The following is a 14,688-nucleotide window of genomic DNA, read 5'->3' as shown; positions in this document are numbered from 1 at the left end:
TCCAAGGAATTGGCATCCCTATCCCACCAATGCAATGTTTTCGTAGCCAGCATAACAGCGGCTCAAGCGTAGGGCTCAAGCTGACAACCAATCTTTCAACACAGCAGCATAATTTTAATGCGGGGTAAGAAAACAAGAAGACCATAACAGTCCCCTGGAAATATCAGAAGAAAGCTTCCAGTAATATTCCTGAAGAAACTCCTTGGCGAAATTCTGACGGAAATCCTCAAAAAACCCTGAAGGAATCCATCAAGGACCTCCTGGTGAAATATCTTAAGGAATTCCTACAGGAGTTCTAAAGGAACTCCTAGAAGAATACTGCCGGAAATGCATTTTGAAAAATCTTAAAATCAGTTATGTTTTCCCGCATTTAGTTTTTATAGCGTTAAGGTCATTTATATTATATGTATTATATGTTTAAAATAAATAAACTTTCACGGACAAGTATATTATTTGTTTTGTTAAACATAAATAAAAAGAAAAATAAACAAAATTCAGCCTAGTAGAGATCTGCTAGACAGCTACTCGATTTCTAGTACCCTTGTCTAGTAGATGTCTATGAGATATCGACTAGAAAGCGGGCGAAATGGTTTTCGCCCGATTTGAGGTAGACAAAAATGTTGCACTGGAGGAAGATTTCCATGCGACTGGTAGTAGATATCTGCTTAAATGTCTACTAGATATTTTATTTTGTCTAGTAGATACCTACTAGATTTCTAGGAGGAATTTCCGATTGATGAACAATCAGAAATATGTATTCGATATTAGAGTAATTCTGGCGCAATCGACACAGAAACCGAAACTTTTTTTTATTATAACTAAAGATTATATTTTACGAAGGTTCCAGTATATTTGGAAAGAAAACCTCTGGCGCTTGAAACAGGACTGACATTAGTGAGGCAATATTTTCATACAAAAAATGTATTTCAGCTTCCAGCAAGATTTGTTTCTAATCATCAGATGAAAAAAAATGTTACATGATTTGTCAGATCCTAAAGCCTTTTCAAGAATCTTGGTTTAAACTATCAGTTCTTAGCCAAGAATCAGGCCAAGTATTTTACAGTTTTACACATTTTGTTTGGCTGTGATATCCCTCACTACCCATCAAAAACCAACCGGAAAAAAGTCATTTTTATCATTTTATTTGTTTAATTTAATTGAAATATATAACATTTTTCCACTTTTTTGTATTTTCAAATAATAATAATAATTTTAATAATCATAATAATAATTACTATTATCATTACATCTGTCAAACAGGTCCACCCTCCTCTATGTATAGGCTGTCTCAATTCTTCTTCTGCATTTGCGTGGATGTATGCTCTCGCACATCATTGCGTTCATTTCCGCGACTTCGCGCTGATTCAGTTTCAGGTTAATAATATTTACACCATATCTATATTTATATAAACATGAAATGAAATTTGAAGGAATTTGGCGGCTGCCTTCGCGCCTGCCTCTTCACAGTGGTGAGTGATGCGCGGTGTACCACTGTTTCACCTTTCTTCTTCTGTGTGTCTCGAATGTGTGTGAGTGTTGTGTTGTGTAGTTTGATTTGCTTTTGTTTTTGCTTAATTTTTAACTCTAGTAGAGCATGCACTCCCTCTCTAAATAGTTGTTTCTAGTAGTTTAAGTTGGAACCTTTCTTGGATTCTTGGATAATGATGATGATGACTTCATTTTTTAAACGAAAACCTTTCAAAAAACGGATTCTTACGAATGCTTCTGCGGCGGAAGCCACGTTTTTCAACTCACTAGATCGTATAACGTGTATGTGTTGTTTATTTATGAGTGATTGCGTGTCTAGTAGGAATTACGATGAATTTGACGTCACAAGCGATTAGTGTTCCTCCCGAAACCCCACCGAACCAGAATCAACTCATTCTCGGGGAAGGAAATTCGATAATTTTCAGACCGTCAGGTCTAGGTAAATCCCGAAAAGGTTAGAACTAAGGGGCCGTCCATATACCACGTGGACAAAAAATGCATGGTTTTTGACCCCCTCCCCCCTTCCCGTGGACAAGCGTGGACTTTTCATTGACCCCTACCCCCCTCCCCAAATGTCCACGTGGACATCAGAAAAAAAGTTTTTTTTTTTCATATTTCTAAAATAAATGGAAAAAGTGATTTTGAAACCTTTTTTTTTTAATATTGATTTTTTTCTTCGTAAACAATGTCTTAAATACAATTGAAAACTTTATGAAATACAAACATTCTATAGCTTTACTTAGAATACAAACAAACAGTACAAAATAGGTACCTACAAGTTTTCAACATTGTTTTTAATTCAGCTTAATGTTTGTGAGAGCGTGAGTTCGATTCTTGCTCCAATTGATGAAAAATTTTCGTCAAACGGAAAATTCTTCATTGGGTGTTTTTCGTATAATGTCCATCGCCTAATGTTAGTGATTGTTCAATGTTTAGTCTGTGCAGCCTCTGGTTGAAGACGGTGTTTTTTAGAATGTTTGTTCAATCTATGATGTCTGATTGTTTTGTTGAGATGAGGTAATTTTAAATTTTAGATTTTTGTTGAGATAAGATTGTATTTCTTAGATTTTATCAAAAAACAAGATTTACAACAACTAAATTGTATTGATGAGGTTTAGACTTTAATATCCATTAGAAACATCTTAAATTTTGAAAGAACCTGCAAAAAAAAAGTTTTTGAGATGAGCTTGCAAACCCCTACATGTATTTTCAAACTTTGAAGTAGTTTAAAAATTTGATATGAATAATTCGATATTCTTCGATGTAGAAAACTAAGTAATTAGACATTCTAATAATTTGAAATAAATTAGTCTGTGAATCAATTCCATGACTTTTTTCCTTGAAGAAATAACTTACAACTGAAAGACAATGTATAATAAAATAAAATGTATGAAAGAAATGTTGAAGAGAATCTCATCAATAATGTGACATAATTTGTTTCGTTTGTAGATTCTTGTTTCCTAATGTTGTCCACGTGGACGTTTGACGAACCCCCACCCCCCTCTCCATGGACAAGCGTGGACTTTTCGCTAACCCCCTCCCCCCTCCAAGCTGTCCACGTGGTATATGGACGGCCCCTAAACATTTTTGGTTTTAAATTTTGACGACAGTGTGTCGTGTTTTTTCTCTCTCTTTTTATCACAGCAAAAATTCACCACCCGTGTGTTGTGTGCCGAATGTGGTGGGAATTTCGAAATGTTGAGTTGAGTCTGGTTCAATGGCAATGGGGATCACCTCCGCTAGTAGGGGTAGGCAATTAGTCTCACTGATTTTTGGTTTAAATATACCCCCAGGGTTGGGAAAGCAGCGATTAAAATCTGAGAGTAGTAGATAGTTCATTGTGGTTTTGTTTATAGTAGCATTAAGTAGTAGCAGTACTGTAGGTTACTTCGCGTTCATCACTCGAGTTTTGGATGGGGCATATACTATGTAGGAAATTTGATTACCGATGAGTGTGTCTCTAGAAAAATATATGTGTATTCGTCTGGCTTAAAAATGTGTGGTGTTTCCACTATCCCGTTGTTGGAATTTGTTCGGCGTTCGGTTCTTAGCAACTCTTGGAATGTATATAATTTCAATGTTTCTCCTTCTGAGTGTAGAGTTTGGGTTCAATCGATCGAACAACACTCTGCTTGACTGCTGTTCGGTTGCTTTTCTTTTTCTTGTCTCAAAAATAAATGTGATTTCACCGTTTTGCTTTTAAGAGAGTTGAGTTGTTTAAAACACGTTTCAGCGCATCAAATCGGTGATTTGCCTTGAATCAAATCACTTCTGAGCAATTTATCTATGTATACTTTGGAGCAATGTTTTAGGTTTGTTTCACTTTGGACGGCTTTTGTATTGACCTTTTTGTTTGTTTTGATGATGAGTTTAATCGTTGATTTGCGTTTTGTTGGTATTTCTTTCAGTTTATGGAGAAATAGTTTGACGATTTGTGTGAGTTGAAACGGTGATTTAGTAAATGAATGCTTAAGCTCCTTATCAATGCTGGGTCTAAACTAAAAACAATGAATAAAGACTCGCATAAAGAGTACACTTTCATGCATTTTTTTTTTCAAATGTTCTCATTCGTTCTGGTTGTTTTTGAACTTGTGTCCCGCTCCTAACTTCAAACTGCACTTTTGGGTAGATCTTTGTTTTTACCGTGCACGTCAGACAGGACAGTTTTTGTCGAATTACATCACGTCACAATTGCATCAAACGTCAAACTAGGATTGTTTACCACTTTTTTGTCTTCCAGGATATTTTTGAAGACACATAGAAACCTGCATTTTGCGATACTTTGCCTGAAGATTCTCAAGAATACTCACGATTATACAAAAGTATCGCATGACATCGCACCCGAGGGCATATTATTACGTGTTGGATTGCGAAAGCTTGATGGAATTCCGACGAAACAAATAATACTGCATTACGTTGTGTCTTGTCCCTAGAATTCATAGTAAAAATTAAGGTTATTGCCAAAATTTGCCTTTTCATAGGTGGATTTGAATGTTTCATAAAACTCCGACAAAAATATGATATGATCTTAACAATGACGATGGACATAAATAAACTTTTCCCATGCGCATAATTTCATGTGTCGGATTGAGGAAACTTGATGGAATTCCGACGGAATCAATCACTCTGTATTACTTTGTATCTTACTTTTATACTTCATAGTAAAAATGGAAAATATTGCCACGTTTCGTCTCTTCCTATGTGGATTAGAAAGTGTTTCACAGAACTCCCGACATTTACCCTAAATTCATCGAGAATTTGCTGACGATTGACTGAAAACATTACCAATGCTTGAATATGTCGGAAAACTGAAGAATGTTGCTGGCTGCTGCAGGAATGCTCTTATTCCATGAAACTCCGACAACAACAATTTATAAGGATCTAGGATGCTTCTAACGTGTCCGATTGAGATAGTTTAATTCGACTCTAACTAGACAGATTATTGATTGTCAAAGGCCTAGGTTTCGTCATAGCAGCGAAAAATTGTGCTTAATTTCGACTTTTCAGTGGTGCATATGAAAATATTTCATACTTTCCATGAATTCCATCCGATTTATTTGAGAGTTTACTTGAGATTCTATAACACTTTGCAAAGAATTGAACAACACTGCTCGACTGAATGTTTGCGGGGATGGTGTTGTCAGCATTCAGTGGAACTCCGTCAACAAAGGACGCCTAAAGAATGTATCACTCTAGTCTGAAGTATAGCGCTTCCTTGAAAAGCGTAGGATGACATCTGAGTACTAGGGGCAAGAAAGAGATAGCGATAGTATATCTTTTTCGGAGTGTTGCTCAGAATTTCTCTGGATCACACTGCTGTTCCCAAAGTGTTGATTAATGCCAGGGAAAAATCGAGCAGTCTTGCCCGATTTCCCGCTTTGGAAGACGTTTCTGAAGGAGATTGATGGATTTTTCATCAGCAGAATTGCTCTGAATTGCTCCGGAGCAATTCTGCCCTTCAGTGTCTTGCCCCTAGTCTGAGTATTTTTCGATGCCGTAGAAAAAAACTTCTCGAAAAGACCTCAGATTGAGAGAGGTTTAGGAAACTCCGACAAAATTAACCCGAGAGTAGTCGGCGTCGTGTACATGGTACACGTACCATGCGTACACGTACCACGTGTGCGTTTTGTAGCTGAGGGTGGCAGGAGGCGCGACTGCTCGAGGGTCAATCATTTGGCAAAATTTGTATTCGTAAAAATGAAATGTTTTACCTAATTTCACTCTTTCATTGGAGAATTTGATGGCATTTGAACGTAACTCCGACACTTTTTACTGCTTTCTTGCAATAGGTTTATGGAGGCGCGCTGCTGGATAGAAAAGTCTCTTTGAATGGATGAAGACAGTTTGCTCCTCATTCTTCTGATATTCACGAGGATTTTTTTTAAACAACGATTGCCTAAAAGTGTTGCCATTGCTCGATTTTGCTATTATAACTGAAAGATGTTGGTCGAGTGCAAGTATTCCATGAAACTCCGACAACAAAAATGGTCTAATAATGCCTGATTTTGCCTTTTCAGTGGTCATAAAGCCGGCTCACGAGGCACATTTGGTACATTTATGCCAGTTTGACACTCAATTCGTCTGCTTTGCAAAAAAAAAAATTGCTCATGATAGTCATGGCTTAGACAATTTCACTACCTGATACTGTTCAGAAACTAGATGGGTATTGTCCGATTGAACGAAATTGTTACTATTCTAAGGAACTCCGACAACCATAGTTGCTTGGAATCCACGCCAAAAAGATATCTCTTCTCTGAAGAGCTATATGATGGAAGTTTTGCTCTCAGATATTATCAAGGAGAGATAGCCTGAAACTATGTTTTCTGTTCCGGATTCAGAATGTGTCGTAGAACTAAGACGAAATGTATCCGTGAATATCACTTAGTGTTTTCGTATCAGGGTTCATGATACAAGTAGGACATATATCACCCGGCATCGCCTTTTCAGTGATATATTTGATAGTATTAATCATGGTTGTCCAAAAACAATGTCGCTACCTGTCCAGGAACCGAAGGATGTTATGCGTTTCAAATTCAATGTCCCAGGAATGATGTTGTGACCATTACAAGGAACTTCGACAACAACGGTTAGCACAATCAAAGCGCCAATAAGGTCTGCATTTTGTCTATTCACTAAGAAGCTACTTGATGGAAGTTTTGCTCACAGATATAGTCTGATTCCACAACTAAAGGATGATTCAAAACCATATTTACATACATACATACACTGAAAGGCGGCTTGCAGTAATGACAAGCACAACAATGTTTTTAAATTTACCATGGCAAAACATGATCATCGACCCACCAACGCTTCTTGTGTGTGTTTTGTTTCTTCTCACATCAACCGGTTCGATAGCCGAGTGGTAGCGTGCGAGCCTGGTGATGTCAAGGTTCTTGGTTCGAATCCGGTTGTCAAAAGAAACTTTTTTTAATTGAAAATCGAGTCCATGGTAAAATTGAAAACATAATTCTGTTGAATTGAAACGAAAAGCAGTCTGCAGAAATTTAGTGGCGTTGTGTATTTAAATTGACCCTCAGAATAGTAATTTTCACCGCAAGCCGCCGTTCAGTGTACTTGCTAACAAAAGGTCACGGAACTCCAGCGATATGCACTTCTGAATATTGACTGGTGTTTTGACACTGAGATTGATCATGGCAATAGAATTTATGTTGCCTGACATCGCATTTTCAGTGGTGAACTCGACAGTATTCCATGGAACTTTGACAATATTTATTATTCTAAAATCTCGTACATAGACCGCCTGGCATTCACACTCAGTTGAACTCGGATCTCCGATCATGAAACGACCACAAGTGAAGTGCTGGAATGGTGATATCGGCTATAGCAAATCTCGGCAAAAGTTCATTTGCTGGAACCCAGTTCAGAGATTTGACGTTTGCTGTTTCTTGGCAGCGGTACTCTGTATTTGTCCTATCAATAATCACATCTTTCAATTCTTTTATTTAAGCCTTCTCTTATTGATGAAATTCCGACCAAAACATGTAGACCCAATGAAACCCAATGAAACTAAACCACCTTTCAACTCACAATTCGCCCATCGGAAAACAGACACAAACACAAACTAATAAATAGAGGCATCTTCTTTAAAACAAATACACACTTACTGTCAACAATACTGATTGTTCTTCACACGATACTTATCCGGTATGCTCTCATCCCCACCCACCAGCCCTCTCATTCCACATCGATCGACCACATCAGCTTCTTTCGATCCAGCGAGGTAAAATCGGCCAGCCCTTCGCCTGCCGCCAATGCATACTCCTCCTCCTCCTCTCCGTCCTCCTCTTCCTCATCCCCCACCCCGCCACGACAACCCACCATCCGATTGCTACTATCATCAATACTATCGTAGAAATCATAGCAACCCTCGGAACTGGTTGTCGCCGTTGTACCCGTCGTTGCCGTCGAAGTCGCCATGGAAACCGCCACCGTCGATATCGCCATCGCTGACTCCTCCCCTTCCTCATCCTCCTCCTCTAAATCCGCAACCGTCGTCGAATCTTCACTCGCCGACTCACCGCCACCGCGATGGTGCCGAATCTTCATCACCCGGAAATTGTACGCCTCTTCGCCCGCTTCCACCCCATCCTCGAACTGATTCCGGTAGAAGATTAGGCAGCTCTGCTTGTCACCCGCGCTATTCTCCGACGACGTCACCGTGATCAGACTATTCTTCCCACTCATCTTCTTCCCGAAGTTCCTCTCGCTTCCTTCGCCGCCGCTCAGTTGTTCCCACGTCCTCAAAATGTTCGGATTCACCTTACCAACCAACCGACACTTTCCATCGGCATCACTCGACGGGGACTTGGCGGAACTCGCCTTCGCCTGGAAGGCGATCTTCTTCGGTTTCGGCACGATCAGCGACTCCTGCTCGCCTTCGCCGATCTCCTCCTTGCAGTCCAACAGCTCGATCGAGTTGTCCTCGACGAATTGCACTTCCAGGTCACGGTTGCGTTCCTTCCCAATGCTGGACGAGGCACTGCAGTACACTACGGGATCCTCCTCTTCGTCCATCAGCAGGATGGGATGCTTGTATGCTAGGGCCACCTGCTGGCGTTCCTCGTGCGGACCGGCGCTCGGCGGAAGTTTGGAGTTAAAGATGGCCGGCGCCTGTTGGCTCCGGCTTTTGGCAGCGAGGTATTCCGCGATCAGGTCTCGCGAGGGAGCGGCGTCATCCGAGGGAGCGGTGGTGGCCGCTGTTGATGAGGAATGCGACTCTATCGTGGTGATTGTGGTGACGGAGGAGGGCGATGATCCGGTGGATGACGATGACGAAGAGGATGATGAATTTGAGCGAGGTTGAAGGCGTGACGTTGCGGTGGCTGTCGGAGGCGAAGAGGTTATGATCAAGGCCGGAGCGGTGGACGTTCGAGACGTGACGATGGTGGGGATGTTGCTGGCGAAGCGACCTCGTGGGGGTGGCACGGTGATTTCCGGTGTTGATGTGAGCGTTGGTTTGGCCACGCGGAAGGTGTTTGTTCTTCGGGCCTTTTGTTTGATCGGGTAAGCAAAGGAGAAGAAAAGAGAAAAACAGAAAAAAGAGACATTGTAGTACAATTTGGGGAAGCAATATGGCGTTCGAACTAAATAATAGATAAAGATGAGTGAGTGAGAGCGTACAACTGGCAACAACAGAAGATATGATTAGGTCGAATAGTGTTGTGCAACAACGAAATGCTTCAAACAAAATATGAGCTCAACTAAGAGGTAAATAGAGTATAGGAGAGTACAGGAAAGTGGTGAGGACTCTAGGAGTGCGATGCAATGCTCTGACGATTTCGACAATGATTTTTCATAAGGGCCTAACTGACTTGATCGATTTCTCTTCGTCGACTCTCTCTTTCGCTAATAACTTGATCAAAACAAACAAAATCATTATTCTTTTTGTTTCTATAGCAACATGTAGCCGTCTTCTTCTCATTTCAACCAAAAAATCTTTGGAAAACTCAATACACATTCTGTGATAACACAAAGAGAGGATCGATGAAGAGAACTCGAAAATGTCAGTTAGGCCCAAATGAAAAATCAGTGTCGATTTACTAATGCGATATTAGCGTGCCCCATCACCAACACGGGCTCGATACAAGTCTTTCGTAGCTTTCTGGCTTTTATGTAGTACGCATGCTTCCTACCACAAGTTCTTAAAACTAAAATTCAGCTGGACGCACAATCCTTCGAAACTATTTGAACTACTGAAGTGTGTTGATCATCTTATTAGCGGACAGTTACTCATTAGCCTACGCACGGACACACGAAGAACATCACACAACTGCAACACACGCGATGGATACGAGAGATATCCTCAAACCTCAAAGAAGCGACCATCTTTGCTCGCTTTGGTTTACGAGTGAGTGTGTGTGTGAGTGATGCTTCCGAGTTTATAAGTGGGAATTGTGGGTTTTGCGCTGCCTAGACTCTCAATTACTTAGCCTTTCATTCGAGGGATTTTTGCAAATGGGTGCAACTGAAAAGAGAAACAAGGGGGATCTAGTTGGTAAGTAAAACTAAAGCATTTTTCTAGTGTGTTTTGCTGGTAACAGATCAGCGAAGGGACATTTACAACTACAAGCTACATACAGGCTATTGGAAGGCGGCTACAGGCTACGAACAACTAAACGACTAATAAAAGGGAACTTGAGAAAATGGAACTGTCGGCTACAGTGGATAATTTTTTTTGCGGAAAACATACGTTAAGAAGCCAGGCTACATAAGAGAAAGTGATTAGTAGTTGTTAGACATATGTACATTGTTAGAACAGAAATTAAATATTGACATCGAAGTAAAATAAAATATGTGTAATGATAACTTGCCAGATACTTCAGGGACAACATTTTCTTTCAATAATACAGATGGAGAACGCTTCATAAACAAGAGCCAACTACGTTAGGACGAAACCATTTACAGTCAATTGAACTTATGCTATCCAGATTCCGTCGAGTATAAAATGCCCAAGAAGTTTTGAAACAGAATCCTTCACTTGACCATTACTTATGCCACCCTTTTTCACAGTACTTACGAAGTAAAACCTAGCCTGAATTAATAAACTGACTGAACCAGCTGATGAACTTCGGCTCGTCATTGTGAACCAGGCGTAAGCTTCAATATGTTCCGATGTACAAAGTATATTGGAAGATTAAATCTACTTGGCATCACTAAATAATGGAAATCTCAATTTGAAACTGAAAGAACCGAGTTAACCTAGGAGTTAACCTTATTTACAAGGAGATGTAATTCAAAAGAAAACCATTTTAATTCAAAAATGAGTCGTCAAACTGAGTCCATGTAAACAAGCTCACTGTCATTTGACGCATCAGTGAAGTAATCTTGAAGTATCCTGCTGACAGCACGGTTTGACAACGATTCTGCAATTTATCATTTGATTCTCATCGTAAAGCGACTGTTCGCTCGTTCGATTTGTTAACATTGCAACGAGCGAATGTCATTCGCTAATTACAACATCAGTTCGACACTTTAGTACAACAAAATGAACTGACAGCATGACTCACAGCATAAATTCACTTGCTTTTCAATTGCAACAACTTGTCAAATTTTGCAATAGCGAGCAGCAACTAAAAATGCGTAGCAACGAGCGAACGTCTGCTGTATAACAGTTCATTGTTAGGAATTGATCGAACTTATCGATTAATTGTCACATACAAAACCCGCGCATAACATTGGTAACCATTAGAATTCCATAAAGACACTGGACATACGAAAGGAAATCGACGAATGCACATTGTTCGTCGCAGCATTACTTGAAGCATTACTGGAAGCTTCCATTCCAGTAGCCGTGCCGCTGTCAATACACGAAATTTTACCCAGTCGGGAAAATGTCGACTACAGTAGACTTTCACTCGGTGGAAACGCTTCAACTACAATGCTTTTCAACTGCAAGTCCGATAACTGCAACAATATTGCAATCATCGCACCGCTATCTGTCAAAAACGAAACGTCAATTGTGCTGCGATGTTTTCTGAATGCACTTCAGCTGCAATGCGACGTTTTTGAGTACATATTGGCTGCGTCTGACATGAATTGACACCTGTCAGTCGCTACAGTTAGCGAATCACATACAGTAACGGAAACGTAAACATGTTGCACTTATCGAACATCTGCTGTACAAACAACAGACGTTCGATCGGTGCAAACGCTTCATTTACAATGCTGTTTAACCGAAAGTCGGCTAAGTACAGCAACTTTGCAGCTTTCGCACCGCTATCTGGCAAAATAAAACGTCGGTAGCGATACGATGTTTTTCGTAAGCACCGATTCATTACCAAGATGGCCACCTTCATGCCACTGATTGACGAGCTTGACAAGCGTTATTTAGGGAAAGGCGACGTTAACAGCGATCTATCTTCAGAACCGTTTGCCACCCTCGTCTTCCAGGACCCGGAACATGACAAGCAACCGGTGGTGAACAGCTAGATAAAGCTGATACTCTCTAAGAACTGAGGAAACGAAGAAGAATATCCGGTTACGGTTACGTTTCTGGCTGCGTAGCGACCAGTAGAGAGTTGATCGTCCAACACTTCGACGTTAGAAGCGTCGATCTCAACGGATCGCTCGAAGAGAAAGTGTACATGGGACAGTCAAGGAGAAGTCAATATGCCGACTCAGTCGCAGATGCTCTGCTTCTGCTTTTACCGTTAGTAAAAGAGAACGCTGATGAAGTAAGTACGGATAGAACACGGCAGTTTCCGGAGGGAAGACCCAGAGTATTTCCCAGAGAGACCGATAAAGTAATTCGCATTGGAATTCCAAAGGGAGAATAATCCCTTTCGTTAAATATGAATGAGAGTGTTCATAAGAGAAAAGTCGAGTTTGCTTCTTATGGGTATTTACACAACGTCTTTCAACAGCTGGATGCGATGTTCCCAACAGATGTTTCTTGTTTACCAAGTCAACATTCCCTTTTAAAACGTTTTTAAATAGGAGGATGATCAACCAAAGATCACTCTTCGATCAGAGCTCACCCAAGATGGCCGTTTCCAGCGGATTCATCATTCTCCTCACACTACCCCTTCTCCTGGTGACATCTCACCCTCTGCCAGAAGAAGCTGCAAGCGACTCAACTAACAAGTGTACCCTAAGCGAAGAAGACCTCAGCAATCTCAAAAGTGCCATCTCCAAAGCAGCGAGTGCCAAATCTTCAGACGACACCATATTGTCCAACGAAACCCTAACGGCGTGTCCCATCCTGGCGAACTTCACCGAAATGCTGAAAACCGTGGCCACCGACATGGAGGTGCTCAAAAGCCAGGGCGTTTCCAACGCCGAAGTCGAACTGCTGCGGGAATCCTTCGAAGAAAAACTCAACGAGCTCGCCAAGAACAAGGACATCTTCGAGCGGCAGGCCGGCCAGGAAGCGTCCAAGACCGAAGGCGCAATGGTCGAGAAGATCAACCGACTGCAGCTCCAGATGACCAAACTGCAGGAGGAGATCGAGCAAGAGACCAAGCAGATGTACGCCGACATGATCGAGTACGTGTTCCAGCGGCTGAAGATGAACGATACGGACGCGATCGACAGCTACGCGCAGATCTTGCTCAAAACCAAGATGGACGAGCTGTTCATGAGACTGAAAACCGACCGCTGGGTTCTGTGGAAGATGGTGAACTACGTGGAGAAGAAAAAGAACAAGTGGGTCGGTAAACGGGTGCTGAACACCGTTATCGATCAGGTAACCCGGCTGGATCGGAAGAAGCCGGACCAGCTGGAGATCGGGAAGGACTCGTTGGTGAATTTGCTGTGCTGGAAGTTCAACGCCGATACGATCTACGGAACGGTGGCCGAGGATCAGAAGATGTTCAACTTGATGAAGCTGTACTTCCCGGCGGAGAAGAACTGCAAGGAGTGTCAGGACGTGATGAGTCGAACGCTGTGCAGCAATACGTACCCGAGAACGGTGGCGAGATCTTTCGGGTGAGGATGAGCCATTGAGGTAAAGGTCGCTAAGTTGTATGCTATGTAGTTGAATAAAACTGTGACTATATTTATGTAGAATATAACAATCTTAGCTGTTTATGAAGCTTGAACAATTCAAGCAGCACCCAACAGTTTTGTAGTACTTCATTAGAGTAATTTCGAAAGCATCCTTAGAAAAAACTTCTGCAGCTTCTAGCAAGAAACTTGGATAACTTCCTGCCAAAGCTTGGATAACTTCTTGAAGAAGCTAGGATAGTTTCTTGTGGAAGCTTGGGCAGCTTTTTACGGGAGTTTGTCTAGCTTCTTTAAGAAGCTCAAATAGCTTCTAGCAGAAGCATTGACAATTTTTTGTGGAAGCTTACACAGCAACTGCAGAAATTGGACATCTTCTTGCTAAAGCTAAGCTTGGACAGAATCACAAGGAAGTGGAAGCTTTTTGCGGACTGCTTCTTTAGAAAACGTGGACAACTTTTTGTAAAAGCTTGAGCAGCTTTTTGTGGAAGCGTGGGCATTTTCTTGCGGAAGCTTCGACAGCCTTATGTGGAAGCTGGAACAGTGGAAGCTTATTGCGGAAGCTTGGACAGCTCCGGGCAGATGCTTGGACAGCTTCTTGTGGAAGTTTGAACAGCTTCTTGCGGAAGCTTGAACGGTTACTTGCCTGAAATTGGACGTCTTTTTAGGAAAAACTAGAAAAGCGGAAGCTGAACAGTATCTGGCGGAAGCTGAACAGTATTTTGCGGAAGCCAGCCAGCTTCTTGCGCAAGCTCGGACAGCTTCTTGTGGAAACTTGGGAAACTTCCTGCGATAGTTCGTACAGCTCTTACGGAGCTTTGTACAGCATTTAGTGGAAGCTGAACAGCTTCTTGCACAAGCTCGGATAGTTTTTTGTGAAAGCTTGGCCAATTTCAAACGAAATCTTGAACCGTTTCATGCAGAAGCTTGGTTTGCTTACAGCGGAAGCTTGAACAGCTTCGGCGGAAGCTTCCACTGCTATTTGCATCAACTTTGACGTCACTTGTGAGAATTTGAACAGTATCTTGCGGAAGGTTTGACAGCTTCCTGTAGAAATTTAGGCAATTTCTAACGGAAGCTCGAACAGGAAAGCCGAACACGAAACAAGGAAGCCAGGACAGCTACTTGGGGAAGCTGAGACTGCTTCTAACGGACAGTTTGTTTCAGAAACTTGTTCGCTACTTTCAACAGCTTACAGTCGATGCTTTCAACAGATGTTTCATGTTTACTTAGTCATGA

General features: G+C 41.5%; 2 protein-coding genes across 2 annotated transcripts; one reads left to right on the top strand and one right to left on the bottom strand.

The window, feature by feature from the left end:
* Nucleotides 1-1,126: 1,126 nt before the first annotated feature.
* On the bottom strand, nucleotides 1,127-9,001 carry LOC134284748 (uncharacterized; the record flags this gene model as incomplete). Its single annotated transcript, XM_062843977.1, is given in 1 exon segment — nucleotides 1,127-9,001. A coding segment is annotated over 1 exon segment (1,318 nt), but the record flags the coding sequence as incomplete, so codon positions are not given.
* A 3,432-nt stretch (nucleotides 9,002-12,433) lies between these two features.
* On the top strand, nucleotides 12,434-13,457 carry LOC109432593 (uncharacterized). The gene has a single exon (XM_019708937.3). It carries the CDS (start codon nucleotides 12,449-12,451, stop codon nucleotides 13,436-13,438), a length of 990 nt encoding a protein of 329 aa, XP_019564482.3. The 5' UTR covers nucleotides 12,434-12,448; the 3' UTR covers nucleotides 13,439-13,457.
* The last annotated feature ends 1,231 nt before the right edge of the window (nucleotides 13,458-14,688 follow it).

The sequence above is a fragment of the Aedes albopictus genome, unplaced genomic scaffold (assembly GCF_035046485.1).
Source record: "Aedes albopictus strain Foshan unplaced genomic scaffold, AalbF5 HiC_scaffold_684, whole genome shotgun sequence".
NCBI classification, from domain to species: Eukaryota; Metazoa; Arthropoda; class Insecta; order Diptera; family Culicidae; genus Aedes; species Aedes albopictus.
This window is presented reverse-complemented; position numbering and strand designations above follow the sequence as displayed.

Bases quoted from the DNA above. Each gene is read 5' to 3' on its own strand.
- LOC109432593 (XM_019708937.3), top strand. From the start codon at position 12,449: ATGATCAACCAAAGATCACTCTTCGATCAGAGCTCACCCAAGATGGCC.